Genomic DNA, 15,768 nt, shown 5'->3' with positions numbered 1-15,768 from the left:
GATTACCACAAGAATGTCATGATGAAGCTGTTAAAAATATCACTATAATAAACGAATATGGGGATTTAACTATTAATTTTAATCAAATTCGTGACGAAACTTTAAAAGATATGGAATTAAAACAAGTCATAAATGATATTAAGAACAACAGGCCTATAATGAATAATATTTATAAAAATATTGAATTGGAATTAAGTATAATTAAGGATTGTCTTTACAAAAGCAACAGAATCATAATTCCGTCTTCTATGAGAAAAAATATACTACAGTCATTACATGAAGGTCACTTGGGAGCAGGAAAAATCAAATCCTTAGCCAAAGATTACATGGTTTCGGCAAACAAACCGTTTGAAAGGATACACATAGATTCTGCGGGTCCGTTTTACATCTATAATTATTTGAGTTGTTGTTATATTGTATTTGCTTTCTCTGATTATTGTCGCTACCTCTATAATTATAAGAATGGTAAATGTTACGATTTCCGTCACCGTATTGGATCTGTTTTCTTTGCTTATTATCATGCCATGTATTATTTCTACCATGATTAGATTGATTATTATTGTTGTAGCGATAGTTATTTATAGTTGTTATAATTATCGTGGTATCTCAAATTATTATTACCGTAATTCCTATCATTGTATCTAAAATTATTATTATAATTCCTATCTCTATTTCTATTATCATAATTATTTCTAAAATTATTATCAGGTCTAAAATAATTATTATTGTCATTTCTATTTTTATTGTTAAAGGTTTTATCTTTATCAGACTTTTTATCGTTATACATATAACTTATATAATCAACATCTGATTTATCATTGATACTATCTAATTTAATTCCTAATTCTACCATTTCATTTAAGGTTAAAGTAATATCTTTACAAAATTTATATTTTATTTTGTCATTTAAGGTAGATGTACGTAATTTTTCTTTTAATCTACTGTCGTCCGAAAAATTACATTTTTTATGCAGTTTCGATACTCTTATGTACCATTGCATGAAATTCTCACTCGAGTTCTGCTGTAATAAGTTAAATATTTATTAAAATGTTTTTATCTTGCACAGGTAAAAGGTAAGTTAACTTTTTAGTCACTATTTTAAGATCTAATATGTCGGTATCGGAACAAATTGATTTAATATTGTCAAAGACCTCGTCTGATAAATTATTAAGCAAAGTATTTATTTTAATAGAGTCCGGTAGTGTGCTGGTCGAAAAATAACTTAATATTCTGTCTAAGTAAATCTCAGTAAGTGGTCCAACCAAAATATTTCCCGTTCAATAATTCAAAACAATTAATAATTTCCTTAAGGTTCACAAATTCAAATAAAACGTCGTCACTACCCAGTATCCTTGAGTAGTGCACATCACAATTGTAAGTCAATTCAAATAGTATATCGTAAACAGAAATTTCCCAAGGAATATTAACGAGTTTGAAAGAAAACATAATGGAAATAATTTTAAAATGATTTTACCTTTTTTCTCCTTCTTTATATAGAATTTATTTGTTTCGTTTAATAATTTTTTTATTACGTGGCGAGTTTTTTTTGCCTACGGAGCACCATGAAGAGAATAAGGAAAATAACGATTATGGTGAGAGTAAGTAAAAATATATTTTTATTATTTTTTATATTCATACACACACTATATATAAATTATCTAAAAATATAAATTAGAATACATATAATCAAAACGAAAAACAAAAAGTAATAATAGGTAAGATTACAAAAATTAGATTATAAAAAAGTAAAAATATAAATTTGAATATATAACATTAGATAAAAGCAATTGTTTTTAGTATTGCCTGCCCTAAATTAATGACGGCGGTAATTGGCCATTTCGAAGGTAGCATAATCATTTGCAAATTAATTGTTTACTAGGAAGAATGATAAGATTTATCTTACTTAAGTTATATTAATAAATAAAATTTAATATCTAGGTGAAAAATCCTAAAGTAAATAAAAAGAAGGAAAGACCCTAGGAGCTTCTATAGAATTACAGTTGGGACAACTAGGGCTAAAATTAAAACTACCTTAAATAAATATGAGTGATAATAGGATATATTTTAGAAAGATCTAATTTTATATTGATACTTAGAAAAGGTTACCCTAGGGTTAACAGCGTAATATAATAAATTAGACTTATAATTTATAATATTAACGACCTCGATGTTGAATTATTAAGATGCAGTAGTTTATCAATTTATCCATGATTTGAGTTCAGATCAGAGAAAGCCAGATCCGTTCCTATCTTTTATTGAAAGAGTAAAGTTAGTACGAAAGCATAATACTTGTGTACTAAATTTAGGATTTAGAGGTATATATTTTACCTAAAATTCATTATTAGGTAAACCTGAGGTATTTTAGAGTTGAAATCTCTATATAATTTATATTATATTAAATGAATTTTAGTAATGATTTGTATGATCTTGATTATTTTTCAAAGCAAATATAGCTTACTCATATAGCAGATATAATAAATAAATAAGGAGAATTAGATAATAATAAGTATTTGACCCATAATGATAAAAGGGGGCTCGACTACTTGGGATCCAATATAGCTTAATAAAATGAATGAGCAAGCAATAAGATTTGCAGCAAATTTTCGTAAAGGGTTATAGATAAGAAGATTTTTTGAAGAGAGTAATAGAGCATATATAATTATGATTCGTATAAATAGGGCAATTACACCCCCTAGTTTATTAGGTACTCTTCGTAGAATGTTATAAACAAAGAAAATATCATTCAGGTATAATGTGGGGCGGGGTTGATAAAGGATTAGCTTCGATAAAATTAACTACACCTGTAAACAAATCAGAGCATAAGAAAATAAGTATAAAAAATAAGAATATAGGTAATATAAAACCAAAAATATCTTTATAGAAAAAAGTTTGGTGAAAAGAGATTTTAAAAGAAGAGGAAGAAATCCCTAAAAGATTATTTCTGCCCTTTAAATGTAATAAAATTAAGTGTACTATTATTAAAACTAGTAGAATATATGGTAAAATAAAATGTAGGAAAAAAATCGGTTCCTTAAATTCAGATAACTATAAGTTATCCTAAAAAGGGGATTAGCAGAGATTATATTCGTAACAACTTTTGCCGCTTAATAGGATATTTGTCCTCAGGGTAGAACATACCCTAAAAATGCTTTTATCATAGTTAGAAAGAGCAAAATTACATCTGAAGATCAAACTATATAATTCATAACAAATGACCCGTAAAACAGTCTCTGAAAAATGTGTAAATAAATAAAAATGAATAAAATACCCCTATAGAGTGGAGGTTGCGAATTAAAAACCCCTCCTAGATTTTATTTTAATAGAGATTACTATTTAAAATGATTTATTAATGTCTAAGATGTATTGTATTGAAAGAAAAAATCCTGTAATAAATTGATATAAAGAATACCTCAGTGATTGATCCTATGTTCCATCAGTAGTTAATTAGGCGGGGTGGGGAGATCAATAAAAAATTTATTAATTTCATTAAACATTTTTGATTTTTGGATAGATATTTATCATTATAATTAGAATAAGGTTCATATTAAAGTTGGGGACAAAACACATGAATACAAAAATAAAATTAATATACCTCCTATATAAGTTATTACAATAACCAAGGTAAACAAGGAGGAAGCATCAAAGTTTACCAAAACAACTGTCCCATTCTTAGAAGAACCACTATTTAGCGTTAGGGGTACTCTTCTTCTAAGTGTGGAGACAGCTGTTTTAGTAAACTTGTTAAAGGTAGTTTAAAAAAATACAAACCTTGGGGGTTCGAGATAAGATGTGTATCTCTTCCTTCAAATCTGATTAAAACTTTTGCTAAGTGTTTTTGAGGTATAAACTTATTACTTGATGGTTATAATATATAATCAAAAGGTGATAAATAATTTTAAGTTTTTTAAGGAAGGGGTGAATAGTAAGTCATTATTGAAATCTTACTCAAGTTTATAGCTTGGGCATGTTGAATTTACTATAAAATATTCCGCCTAGCGACATTTTATCACATGACACTTTATTATGCGACCCTTTATCACGACGACACTTTATCACGACGATACTTTAACGCTCAGTCATTTGATAACGCAACACTTTAGATTTCATCTCTACCCCCCCCCGCTTCCTTTTTACTAAACCATTGTTAACTGATGTCAAAATATAAAACTGTTTTCAATGAATTTTTAAAATGTCAAAATATGAGTTAATTTTATAATGCAAACCAATTTTTCTGTTAACGATTGTGAATGTTCGGCGAATGATTTAAAATTAGTATCATTTTTGAGTAGCACTTCAATGTTATTGATTGAGGTTACTAGATCGATTTGAGACAAATCTTGAATTTTGAAACTCCAATAGTTGTCCTTTGAAAGAATAATAATGATATATTTTTTAATACCTAAAAATATTAAGACGTTATATTATTTTATTTCCCCCCACCCCTCCTAATCACAATTGAAATAATCGGATATTTCATGTTATCATCATCATACTATAAGAATTAGTTAATATTTTTTTAAAATAATTATCACAAATAAATAAATGGTGAAAAAATGTTTTCAAATAAGAGATGCACCGAAAACGATATTTGATATCTATATCGGTCAGTATAGGTATAGGAAACTTTAAATTTTAATCGATTTCAATGCCGTGAGTGGCCTATATTCAAAAATTATAATTAAGTTTCATAGATTTTAAAAAGAAATTTAGTCAACAATATTTATGAACTTATAAAAAAAATTAATATAATAATTTCTAAACTGATAAAAAAAAGTGTTGTTTATCATTTATTTATTTTTTTAAATTTATTTTATATTTTACTATTCATATTACTAGTGTTGTTAAAGTAGCGCCATACTTGTTTCGGTAGCGGTATTAGCACGCTATATTTATTTTTAAATGCTAGCTTTAGCGAGCTATATTTTTAAAAGAATTTATCGACAGCGGTAGCTCGCTTATAATTTGGCAAGTAGCGAAGTAGAGCATTTTATATAATAAATACACAAAAAAATTATTAAAATATATTTATAATTTCATGATTAATTCTAAAATCATAATCTTTTTATTTTGTTTAATTTTGAAATTTATATTTAAAAATATGTATTATAAATCTAGCTTTTAATAATTTTTATGTCGACAATAGAGATTGATATTTAAGGCAATTTTGGTACAGACCATATCAACAAAAAATTTCCCTGGAAAATGATGATAATATGGAGTTTCCCTTTCCCAAAATATTTTAATCTCGATAAAAAAAATAAACGTAAGGTATAAATTTCATTATAAGATGTGCCAGAAGTTTTATCATCAACTAAAATTAATAGCTTCAACTTGAGAAAACATTTAAAGGTTATATATCAAACAAATTTAATATCAATGTGTAACCTAATCCTTAACCTTTAAAATAAAATTTGAATCAAAACAAAAGTTTTTGAGCTATATGTATTTATGTGAAAGTTGATTTAAATGATATGTTTCTTCAAGCCATAAGTATTATTTAAGTTAATATATTATTTTATAACTGGAAGTATAAATAATAAATGAATATATTAAAACAAATTTATTATTAACATATTATATCTACAATCAATATAAAAATATATAATTAAAAGAAGGGGAATTAAAAAAAATAAAGGTATGGGGAGCTTAATGATCTATGTATGAATACGCAGTTGGAACGACTGATTTCATTAGATATTCTTTGTCGAAGGTATAAACCTTCTTTTGAATAACCTGTGATTAAACGTAACCTTTGCCTTGTTTTGAATAATTTTAGGGCTTAGGGTCCAAATAATCCACAGGTGTCTGAGATTACCAGAGCGAACAAAACATTATTAAGGTGGCAATATTTATTGGTTTTTGTATTCTCCGATTTAGTGATGAAGTTGGCAGAAAAAGATCGAGCAAAACGATTTACGCATGTATAATCCCAAGCGAGAGGTAAACCTTGGTTTCAAGAGACTAGCGTCATTCCATCCGGTCTAGTTCGATAATTATATTATAAATTAAAAATTATAATAAATAAATTAATATTTTATTTTATCATCAGACATCTATATACCTATAATATTTTATAAATTACTATCTTTATTATCTGGATGTTAAACATGACTGCTATTTTCACCCTAGTTTCAAGTTGAATTGGCTTAATATTAATTAGACTGACTACAATTGGCAACTTGATAGGCTAATGGTAAAGTTAAATAAAACTATACCGAATCAGGATACCCTAGCCAGAGATCACAAGCATTTCGCTTATTTGTTTAAAAAAGACAATAAGGAATTTATGATTTTGTCAAGTGGTTATTATTGGTAGGTAGCTTCGATTTTCAAATAAGATTCAGAGCAGGTAAACAAAACCGGATATATTATCAAGACAAGACTTTGTGTTAAAGAAAACAAAAGGAGCATATAATTAATCATTTAATCAGCTTGATATATAAGAGGAAATAAATAGGGCTGTGTCGAATTTCTTTTTTTTATTACTTTATGTATATTTATTTTACAATATTTTCTAAATAATTTTTTTTTAAACAATGCAAATGCACAACACCCTTTTTATTTTATATATTTAAATAGATTTATAGTATTTAAGTTTTTTTATAAAAATAGAAAGGAACACCCAAAGTTTTATTTATTTTAAATAATAACGCCAATTTTATTTATACTATAAATAAAAGAATTTTTTTAAATATGGTATCTGAATTATGGAAATATTTTACAAAAGACAAAGATAATTTTGCAAAATGCGTTATCTGCGGAATTCTAATTTCACGGGGAGGAATAATGAAAAATTCATTTAATACTACCAATATCCGTAAACTTTTTTTAATTGATGTAGAAAAATTAAATTAAATTAAATGCATAAAAAATTTCTTAATTGATTCATAAAGGATGGTGAAAAATCAATATAAATATCGGATCGGTATCGGTTTTGAACCAATATCGGAAAATATAGGATCGGATCGGTGAATAATATGTGAAACGGCACAGCCCTAGAAATAAATAATATTATATTACGCGCTTTGAAAGAGAAACTTATTACCATAGAGGTAGTAGATAAGATATTCCTGTTGAATGAAGAAATGAAGAGAATTAGAGCATGTTTAAGCAGAGGTAAAGAATGGAAAAGCAAAGACAAGACAAGGCTTTTAAAATAATAAAAAGTGAATATAGTAGGTAATTGTTTAATGAGAAGACTTAGATTAATAATCCCTGATTCGTTGAGAAAGAAAATCAGCTGTTCACCCCAGTCATCAGGGAATAAAGAACGTAAGGCGCGAGAATTTATTTGGTAGCCAAAGATGAATTTAGAGATAGAGGAAATAGCTAAGAACTGAGAAAAGGGCCAACTTATTACCAAAAATCCAGGAAGATAAATGGCCAAAAACTATTATTACATGCCAAAGAATAGAAGTAGATTGGTTTCCCAAGTTAGTTTAAAAGGTAATTTCAGTGTTATTAAACGCTATTTTTAAAAGTAGCATGCTAGTCGCTACTTTTAAAAAAACAATACTTTAGAATTTTTTTTTAAATAATTTTTACGTATCTCTATTTCAACAAATAAAAAAATATTGGGATAAAAATATGAGTATAATTTCAAATATATATAATTTATTTATATTTTATTGCATTTCAATAATAATAATATTTCTATACTGTCATCTTAAGTCTAGAGCGACGATCAGAAAGTATAAGCTTTGCTGTCCTAAATAATCGTTCAACACTAGCACTTGAGGGCAATGCAGTATTAGATTTAATATATTTTTTTTTATATAAGAAAAATCATCAAAAATATTCATCTGATTATTTTTAGATTTAAAAATGCGTCTAGAGGATTATTAATAGTATAATTATTTATATCAAAAAATATTATCTATAGCCGGTGGCGTTTTTAATCTGGCTAGGGTATCCTTGTTTGGTATAGTATTATTAACGTTATCGTTAGTCTATCAAGTTGGCCTTTAGATTCAGTCAAAAATATATGGCGAATTCGACTTGAAACTAGGGTAAACTATGTTTAAATCCAGATAAGAATTCAATAAATTTTATCATTAGTTAGATGAACTTGATGAAATTAACATTAATTATTTAAAGTAATATCTTAAGCCAGTTGAAACATACCATGTTTGGACTGAGCCAGAAAATCAACTTTCACATAAACTCATCTAGCAAAAACTACTATAGATAAGGCTTTGATTCAAATTTTATTTTAAAGATTAAGGAGGGCAACACATTGTTAAATTTGATCAATATATTACCTTTAAATGTGTTCTCAAGTTGAAACTACAGTGTTGTTTGATGCTAAAACCTTCTGGCACATCTTACACGAAATTCATACAATTTTTTTTTATAGAGATTTAAAATATATTGCGAATTTAGGAAAAGGAAATTCAAAATTATCATCATTTTCCAGGGAAATTATTTTGTCGATATGATCTATCAAAATTATCTTTAATATCAATCTCTATTGTCGACATCTTAAATTTTTAATTATTTTGAAAACTAGATTTATAATGCAAATTTTTAAATATAAATTTCAACAATAAATTAAATTAAAAAATTATGATTTCAGAATAAATTATAAAAAATATTTTAATAATTTTTATGTGTATTTATTATCTAAGATTGTAAGTAGCGAAGTAACGTCCTTCATTTACTTTCTAAATTAGTAGCGAGCTGCCGTAATCGCCATTTTTTAAAAAATGTAGAGCGCTAAAGTTATGGCTATTGAAAAAAGTAGCGCGCTACTTTAACAACACTGAGTAATTTAAATTATTAATAGGTTAATTAATAAAAGTTCCAAATTATATAATGAATTATAATTTACATATTCTTTTTAAATTATTAATTATATTTTATATTATGCTTAACAATATATTTAACGAAATAAAATAATTTTGTATAATTATATAAAACCTTATTCGTCTTGCCATACATATTTAAGCAGAAAAAAAAAGTGTTATTAATCTTTATTTTCTATTTCCTTTTTTTTTAAATTTAATTTTATAAATTTAATATAATGATAAATAAATAAAAAATGATAATATTGATGAATTATATCCATTTTTTTAAATAATGAATCAATAATACTACATTATTTTTTTGTATATCGGCCAAAAAATGATATCGGTGCATCTCTGTTTAAAATTAACACTAACATCTAGCCATTGTAAAGCGAAATCGACTCCTAAGCTAAGCCAATCCAAATGTGGCACATTACCGTGCGTGGCATCGTGTCTCAAGTTTACCAGCCAGTCTGGGATGTCTAAAAGTTTACTTTGCTTATGGACCGGATCAACATTTATTATTTTGGTATTAATAGAAATTTTATTGGTATCAGCGACTTGGACATCGACGTCAACATTTGTGCACAGGTTATTCTTTGTGGCATCGTTCGCGCATAGCTTAAACCTTTTCACCTTAAATTGCGTATTTATATTTAAATTTATAATAGAAAATGAGTAGTTATCATATATTTCTTATAAATTCTTAAAATTGTTATTTCATTATTAATAAAGAAAATAATTTATAAAAAATATCGACATTCGATATAAAAACAAAATATGCAAAAAAATTAAAAAGCAACTCACGACTCTAGTCCGCCTCAAACCAATAGAAGGTGGTGGTTAATGTAAAAATTTGTATATTTTTAAAAATCTCTTTAATAATAAAATTTTTGAAAGGGATTATTAAGAGTATAAAATTTATCCAGGCTTGCAAAAATTTAACAATTTGTCGGACCGTTGCTAAGTTTTTTTTATTATATATATTAAAATATATTGGATAAACGACTTTTTAATTATGATAGAATGTCTAACCATATTTAAAATAGGATGAAAAAAAATGATATTACAGTGGAAAGAATAATTTTATGTATTATTCCTCTAAGGTAAATTTAAAAAAAATAAATAAGTAGTTATGTCGATAGGCTAAATTTATTAGAAAGTTTATAATTTCGCAGAAATTAATTCGTGTTCTGTATTCACAGACGAAATTAAGTTGGGCTTCAATTAGGTCTAATAATTAATTGCGTGGCTAGTTCAGGAAAATCCATTTTTAACTTAAAGATAAAAAATCTTTAATATATAGCATTAAGATATTAACGTTTAACGTTGTCAAAATTCCAACTCCTGGTGTAGACGGCTAATGATAATGCGCACCAAACCATTTGCTAAACAACGACAAAATTTTGTCAAAATATAATAACTCATTTATTTTCTAAACGGAATCACGAGTCTGATCTACTATGTATCATCTACAAAATATAGAACCACCAAGTTTGGCTTCAGGAAAAAACATGACCCTTACTGTATTCGAACCCAGGTCTATCGAATTTATGATCAACGCACTCACCGACTAGGCTACAGGCAATATATTAAAGCATCTATTTTTTTCATTATTTATATAAGAATAAACATGTTTCTGACGTGCTTTGTATTAGCCGGAGTAGACATGGAGGGGGGGGGGGTGAGATTTTTTTATATAAATTTAATAATATAATTTATATTGTTAAATATATAAAGTGAAAAGAACAAGCAACATCTATAAAGATTATAGTAATTCAAAAACTTTAATGTATTTAGACGTAATTGATTTTTGAATCGTAATTTAAAATTCGATATTTAAGATAGGCGTGCCGTAGTTTTAATTTCGCTTATAACTTGCTTTTAATGGTTAGGAAAATTGATTGAAGAATTAGTAGGTGCTAATTGCCTTACATATTTTTCATTGTTTCTATATTTTTCCTTCTAACATGATGACAATCGTGGCAATTTATTGTTGCCAATAATGTTTTTCTGAATTATCTACCAAACAGGTTGAAGTCCTAAAAAGTATGAAATACCACTAATTATTGACATAAATATCAAAGATAATGCTTCTATATCTTCGGATGATTTTACGCTTAACCCTACATTCACAGTTAGTTTTTTTTATATTTTCATTCTAGCATAATGCCAATATTTTTCTTTCTACAGTAAACGGATTAAATTAATTTACAATTGAGCACTAAACATTGATAAAATCAGAATAATGCTTTCAATCTCTCCCAAAATCTTACCTTCAGCCTCATCGTGGCGGGGGAGTGGCAACGTCTTTTGGCGGCTAATGGAGGTCTAAAAGGTTCCCTGTGATCTGGGTCTAGAATAGGATCACCGTCTCCTCGACGGGGTGTAAAAACCACTTAGAGGTTGATGTCAGGAAGGGCATCCGATTGTAAAAACCTTGCTATAAAATTTCCCTATGGTTACAACAAAGCATGGGCGGGGTACAGCCCAAAGTACCTCGTGGGCCTCCTCATCCGCCTACGACAAAAAGTAGGATGGGAAACCTGGTGGAACCACTATTCATGAAAATGAAACTTATGACGGCCATAAACGACCTGATAAAAAGTGGAGAAACCAGTTTACGGGTAATCGAGTTAGGGTCGCGACATGGAATGTTGGGAGTATGACGGGAAGAGCGAGAGAAGTCGTCGATGTATTGCACAGAAGACATATAGATGTGTGCTGCATACAGGAGACTAGATGGAAAAGAAATGGGACCAGAATGATTGGCAAGACTAACGAAAAGTATAAATTCTTTTGGCAAGGAGGTAATGATGGTAAGGCTGGAGTTGGGGTATTGGTTGCGGAGAAATTGGTAGACAAAGTAGTAGAAGTGAGAAGGCTAGACAACCAGATAATGGTTATCAAGATGATTTTTGGTAGAAAGCTATATAATATTATCTCGGCATATGTTCCTCAGGTTGGAAGAAGTGAAGAAGAGAAAGATATATTTTGAGACAGTCTATTGGGGGTGACATCGAGACTGGCAAACGAAGAGGGGATTATTCTGGCTGGTGATCTGAATGGACATGTGGGAGCGAGTAGTGAGGGTTATGAAGGAGTACATGGAGGGTTCAGTTACGGCATGAGAAATTTGGAAGGAGAGAGGATTTTAGTGATGCTATGGATATGATTGTCTGTAATACAATGTTTAAGAAAGAATCAGAGAAGCTGGTGACTTATAAGTCGGGTAGTACCAAAAGTGCAGTGGATTACCTATTAAGGAGATGTGATCAATGTATAGTAAAAAATGTGAAAGTGATACCGGGAGAGGAATGTATAAATCAGCATCGACTAGTTGTAGGAGATCTCACTCTTAAAGGTGCCAGGGTCACTAAAAGAAAGTTTGTCCCAAGGCTGAAGGTTTGGAAATTAAAGGAGGAGAGTGCTAGATGTCAATTCAATATAGCATTAGCGATTAGGGAGGAGGAGGTGGCGTGAATGACAAGTGGGAAGCCATGAAGAAAGCCTGGGTAATGACAACTGAGGAGGTATGTGGATGGACAAAAGGGCCGCCTAGACATAAGGAGACTTGGTGGTGGAACCCGGAGGTAGCGAAAGCCGTGGATGAGAAACGGAGGTGTTTCAAAGTATGGTATAATAGCAAAGAAAATAGTGATAATGATATTTACAAGATGGCTAAAAGAAATGCTAAGAAATTAATAGCGAAGGCTCAAGAAGAAAAAAGACACGAGTTTGCTAAAGAAATGGAATGCGCTGATGGAATTGGAAATATGGTTCGAATGGCAAAACAGATGTCAAAAAGAAGCAGGATGTGATAGGTGTAAAGTGTTTGAAAAATATGAAAGGAAAAATGGCGATTGATGGTAGTGGTATTAAGAACACCTGGAAGATTTACATGAAAGGACTTTTGAATGAAGAAAATGAATGGGATAATAATATTAGTTGTGCAAAGGTAGAAGGTCCAGGGTGTAAATTTGGCAAGGACGAGATAAAGAGAGCAGTGAAAAAGATGAAGAGGCATCGGGTTTAACGATGGTGGTATCAGAGATGTTTAAAGGTTCTGATGATTTAGGGATTGAATGGTTAATGAATTTAGCAAATCAAATTGTCACAGAAGGTACTATTCCCGAGAACTGGCGAAGAAGTATAATTATCCCAGTATACAAGGGGAAAGGTGATCCTTTAGATTGCGGGTCTTACAGAGCTATTAAACTCTTGGAACATGCAATGAAAGTATTTGAGAGAGTGTTAGAGAAGCGTTAAAGGGAATAAATTAAAATTGATGAAATGCAGTTTGGTTTTACATCGGGAAAAGGCACGACAGATGCAATTTTTGTGGTGAGACAAATTCAGGAGAAGTATCTTGCGAAGGAAAAGAAACTCTATTATGCGTTTGTTGATTTGGAGAAAGCATTTGATAGGGTGCCGCGTGAGATTACTAGATGGGCCTTGAGAAAATCAGGTGTGGAGGAATGGTTGGTTACCGCAGTGATGGCAATGTATGTTGGAGCACAAACAGCAGTACGGACGGATTATGGTGATAGTGACAGCTTTGAGGTGAAGGTAGGACTCCATCAAGGATCCGTGCTGAGTCATTATTATTTATCTTAGTAATGGATGTGGTGGCTAGAGAAATGCGTGAAGGACTTCCATGGGAGATATTATATGCAGATGATCTTGTATTAATGGCAAACAGTGAGGGAGAATTGAGGGATAAAATTAGTAAATGGAAGATGACTATGGAAACAAAGGGCCTGAAAATGAATGCATCAAAAACAAAGGTGATGATTGGTGGGGAAAATCTAAAGATGGAGGAATCCGGTAAGTGGCCTTGTGGTGTATGTGGGAAAGGAGTTGCTAGAAATTCAATCCAATGCACCAGATGCCAGAAATGGGTACATAAAAGATGTAGCGGGAAAAAAGGCAGTTTGATGTTAGAAAGAATGACCTTTATTTGTAGAACATGCATGAAAGGGATACATAATAATGATAACCTAAAAAATGGTGGTCTGGATATTGGCAATGGGTTAACCCTAGAAAAAGTGGATAAGTTTTGTTATTTAGGTGATATGCTAAACGCAGATTATGGTGTAGATTCTGCCGTTGTTGCAAGGATCAGACAAGCTTGGAAAAACTTCAGAGAGATGTCGTCTATTCTTACAAATAAAAAGGTTTCTCTGAAGTTAAAGGATAAAGTTTACGTAAGATGTGTGCGAAGTTGTTTAGTTTATGGCGATGAAACATGGGCAATGAAAGCGACTCAAGAAGCCAAATTAGAAAGAACAGATATGAGGATGGTTAGATGGATGTGTGGGGTATCTCTGAGAGAGAGAAAAACTAGCAAGGAATTGCGAGCAAGATTAGGTATAGAAATGATTGGTATGGTAATGCGACGAAATAGACTAAGATGGTTTGGGCATGTGGAACATATGACAAGAGATGACTGGGTAAAGAGATGCACAATGATGGAAGTAGGAGGATCAAGACCTAGAGGAAGACCCAAGATGACGTGGACAAATGTGATAGCGGCGGATATGAGAAGCATGAATCTTACAAGTAATGATGCTCAGGACCGTCAAAAATGAAAAAAAAAATCAGAGGGAAAACTGGCCTACCCGCATAAACCTGGAAATCGCTATAAAACGGAGAAGAAGAAGAATGCTTTCAATCACTTTTTAATCGTAAGATTGGCCAAAAATTTGTTACTAATAATATTTTCATTGGTTAAATTTTGACACTAATAAAGCATAAAACATTGACATATTTTAGAATTAGTACTTCCAATTGTTCAGCCAACTTCAACGGAGATAATTAAAGATAACCAAGGAGAAATCAATAATATATAATATTTTTTTATAAGAAGCTTATCGAGAATGGTCAACTTAAATATATGACAACCAGATGATGTGGAAAACGAGTCAAAATAACAACGACGGAGAAAATGAAAAAACCCAGATCATATTAATAGCTAAAACGGACAGACTAGCGGAACAAACTGCTACCCAATTTAGAGGGAAACGGACGTCATAAGCAGATGTATGAAAGCCATGATAACCTCAACTGCTGTAAATACCGATATGAATCTCGACTCACACGATAGCTTCCCAATACCATCTAGCATCCCAATTTAGGGAGCAGATGGAGGTAATTAATAGAAGAATTGACGACTAAACTTATGTCGGAACACTAAATATTATCAACCTAACAACCCAGAGCTTAATAATCCCAAACACCCCCAGGAGGAAGTACGAATTCCAATCACAATCCACCCCATTTAGAAATACACAGAGGGCCAGTAGCCAGACTTAAAACCCTCCTGAAGATTAAATCAATAGTGAAGCATAGCAATATAAAAACTAAATGCGTTCGACATCAATTCGGGGGAGGATAAAATGCAAAAAACTAAAGCAGTAATGCACTATGCAAATATATATAAGCAATGAAAATTCCAGGACATGCACAGCCCATGAGACAAAGGCGACTGGTGATATATCAGAGAATCTAGGGATATCTGTACTCACATATGTGAGAGCCACAGCTAACAAAACTGAAATGTCTATATTTTGCTGGGATACGGTGTATTCAAGCATACATTAAGATAAGTTCAATTTCTCAAGCCAGAGCTTAGCCCCCATCGAAGTAGAAGGAGACGGACCTGGGGCCTTCTATCATCGTCCAATACTAGCACCGCCTCTCTCAGACATAATCCGCATCCTAATTTTACCATAGGACAATCAACCCAATATAATACACAATTTATATCTACAAACCCCTATCGAAATGATAACTATCATGGGGATAGTACCTACGATACGAATCGCAGATATAATTGCTAGCTTTCCTATGTTAAACCACCTTTCCTTTAGCGGAAATAGATAAAGAAAATGAAAAGGTTTTAGGAAAATTTATTAGGGAAATTAGACGCAACAAAATTTCCCCCGACATTCCCACCCTCAACTCCCCCTAAACACCATTC

At 30.4% G+C, this 15,768-nt stretch overlaps 1 protein-coding gene across 1 annotated transcript in view; it reads right to left on the bottom strand.

Annotated features, from left to right (window-relative positions):
* Positions 1-15,768, bottom strand: part of LOC135925316 (uncharacterized) — an 88,808-nt gene that overhangs the window by 54,262 nt on the left and 18,778 nt on the right. Inside the window, exons 5-6 of the mRNA XM_065460942.1 lie at positions 9,162-9,422; positions 4,224-4,364 (exon numbers count right to left, since the gene is read on the bottom strand). Coding sequence (XP_065317014.1) covers positions 4,224-4,364; positions 9,162-9,422 — 402 coding nt within the window. The remainder of the gene's footprint in view (positions 1-4,223; positions 4,365-9,161; positions 9,423-15,768) is intronic.

The sequence above is a fragment of the Gordionus sp. m RMFG-2023 genome, chromosome 1 (assembly GCF_954871325.1).
Source record: "Gordionus sp. m RMFG-2023 chromosome 1, tfGorSpeb1-WG-v2, whole genome shotgun sequence".
In the NCBI taxonomy this organism is placed as follows: domain Eukaryota; kingdom Metazoa; phylum Nematomorpha; class Gordioida; order Chordodea; family Parachordodidae; genus Gordionus; species Gordionus sp. m RMFG-2023.
Note: the sequence above shows the minus strand (reverse complement) of the source record. Positions and strands in the feature narration are given on the sequence as shown.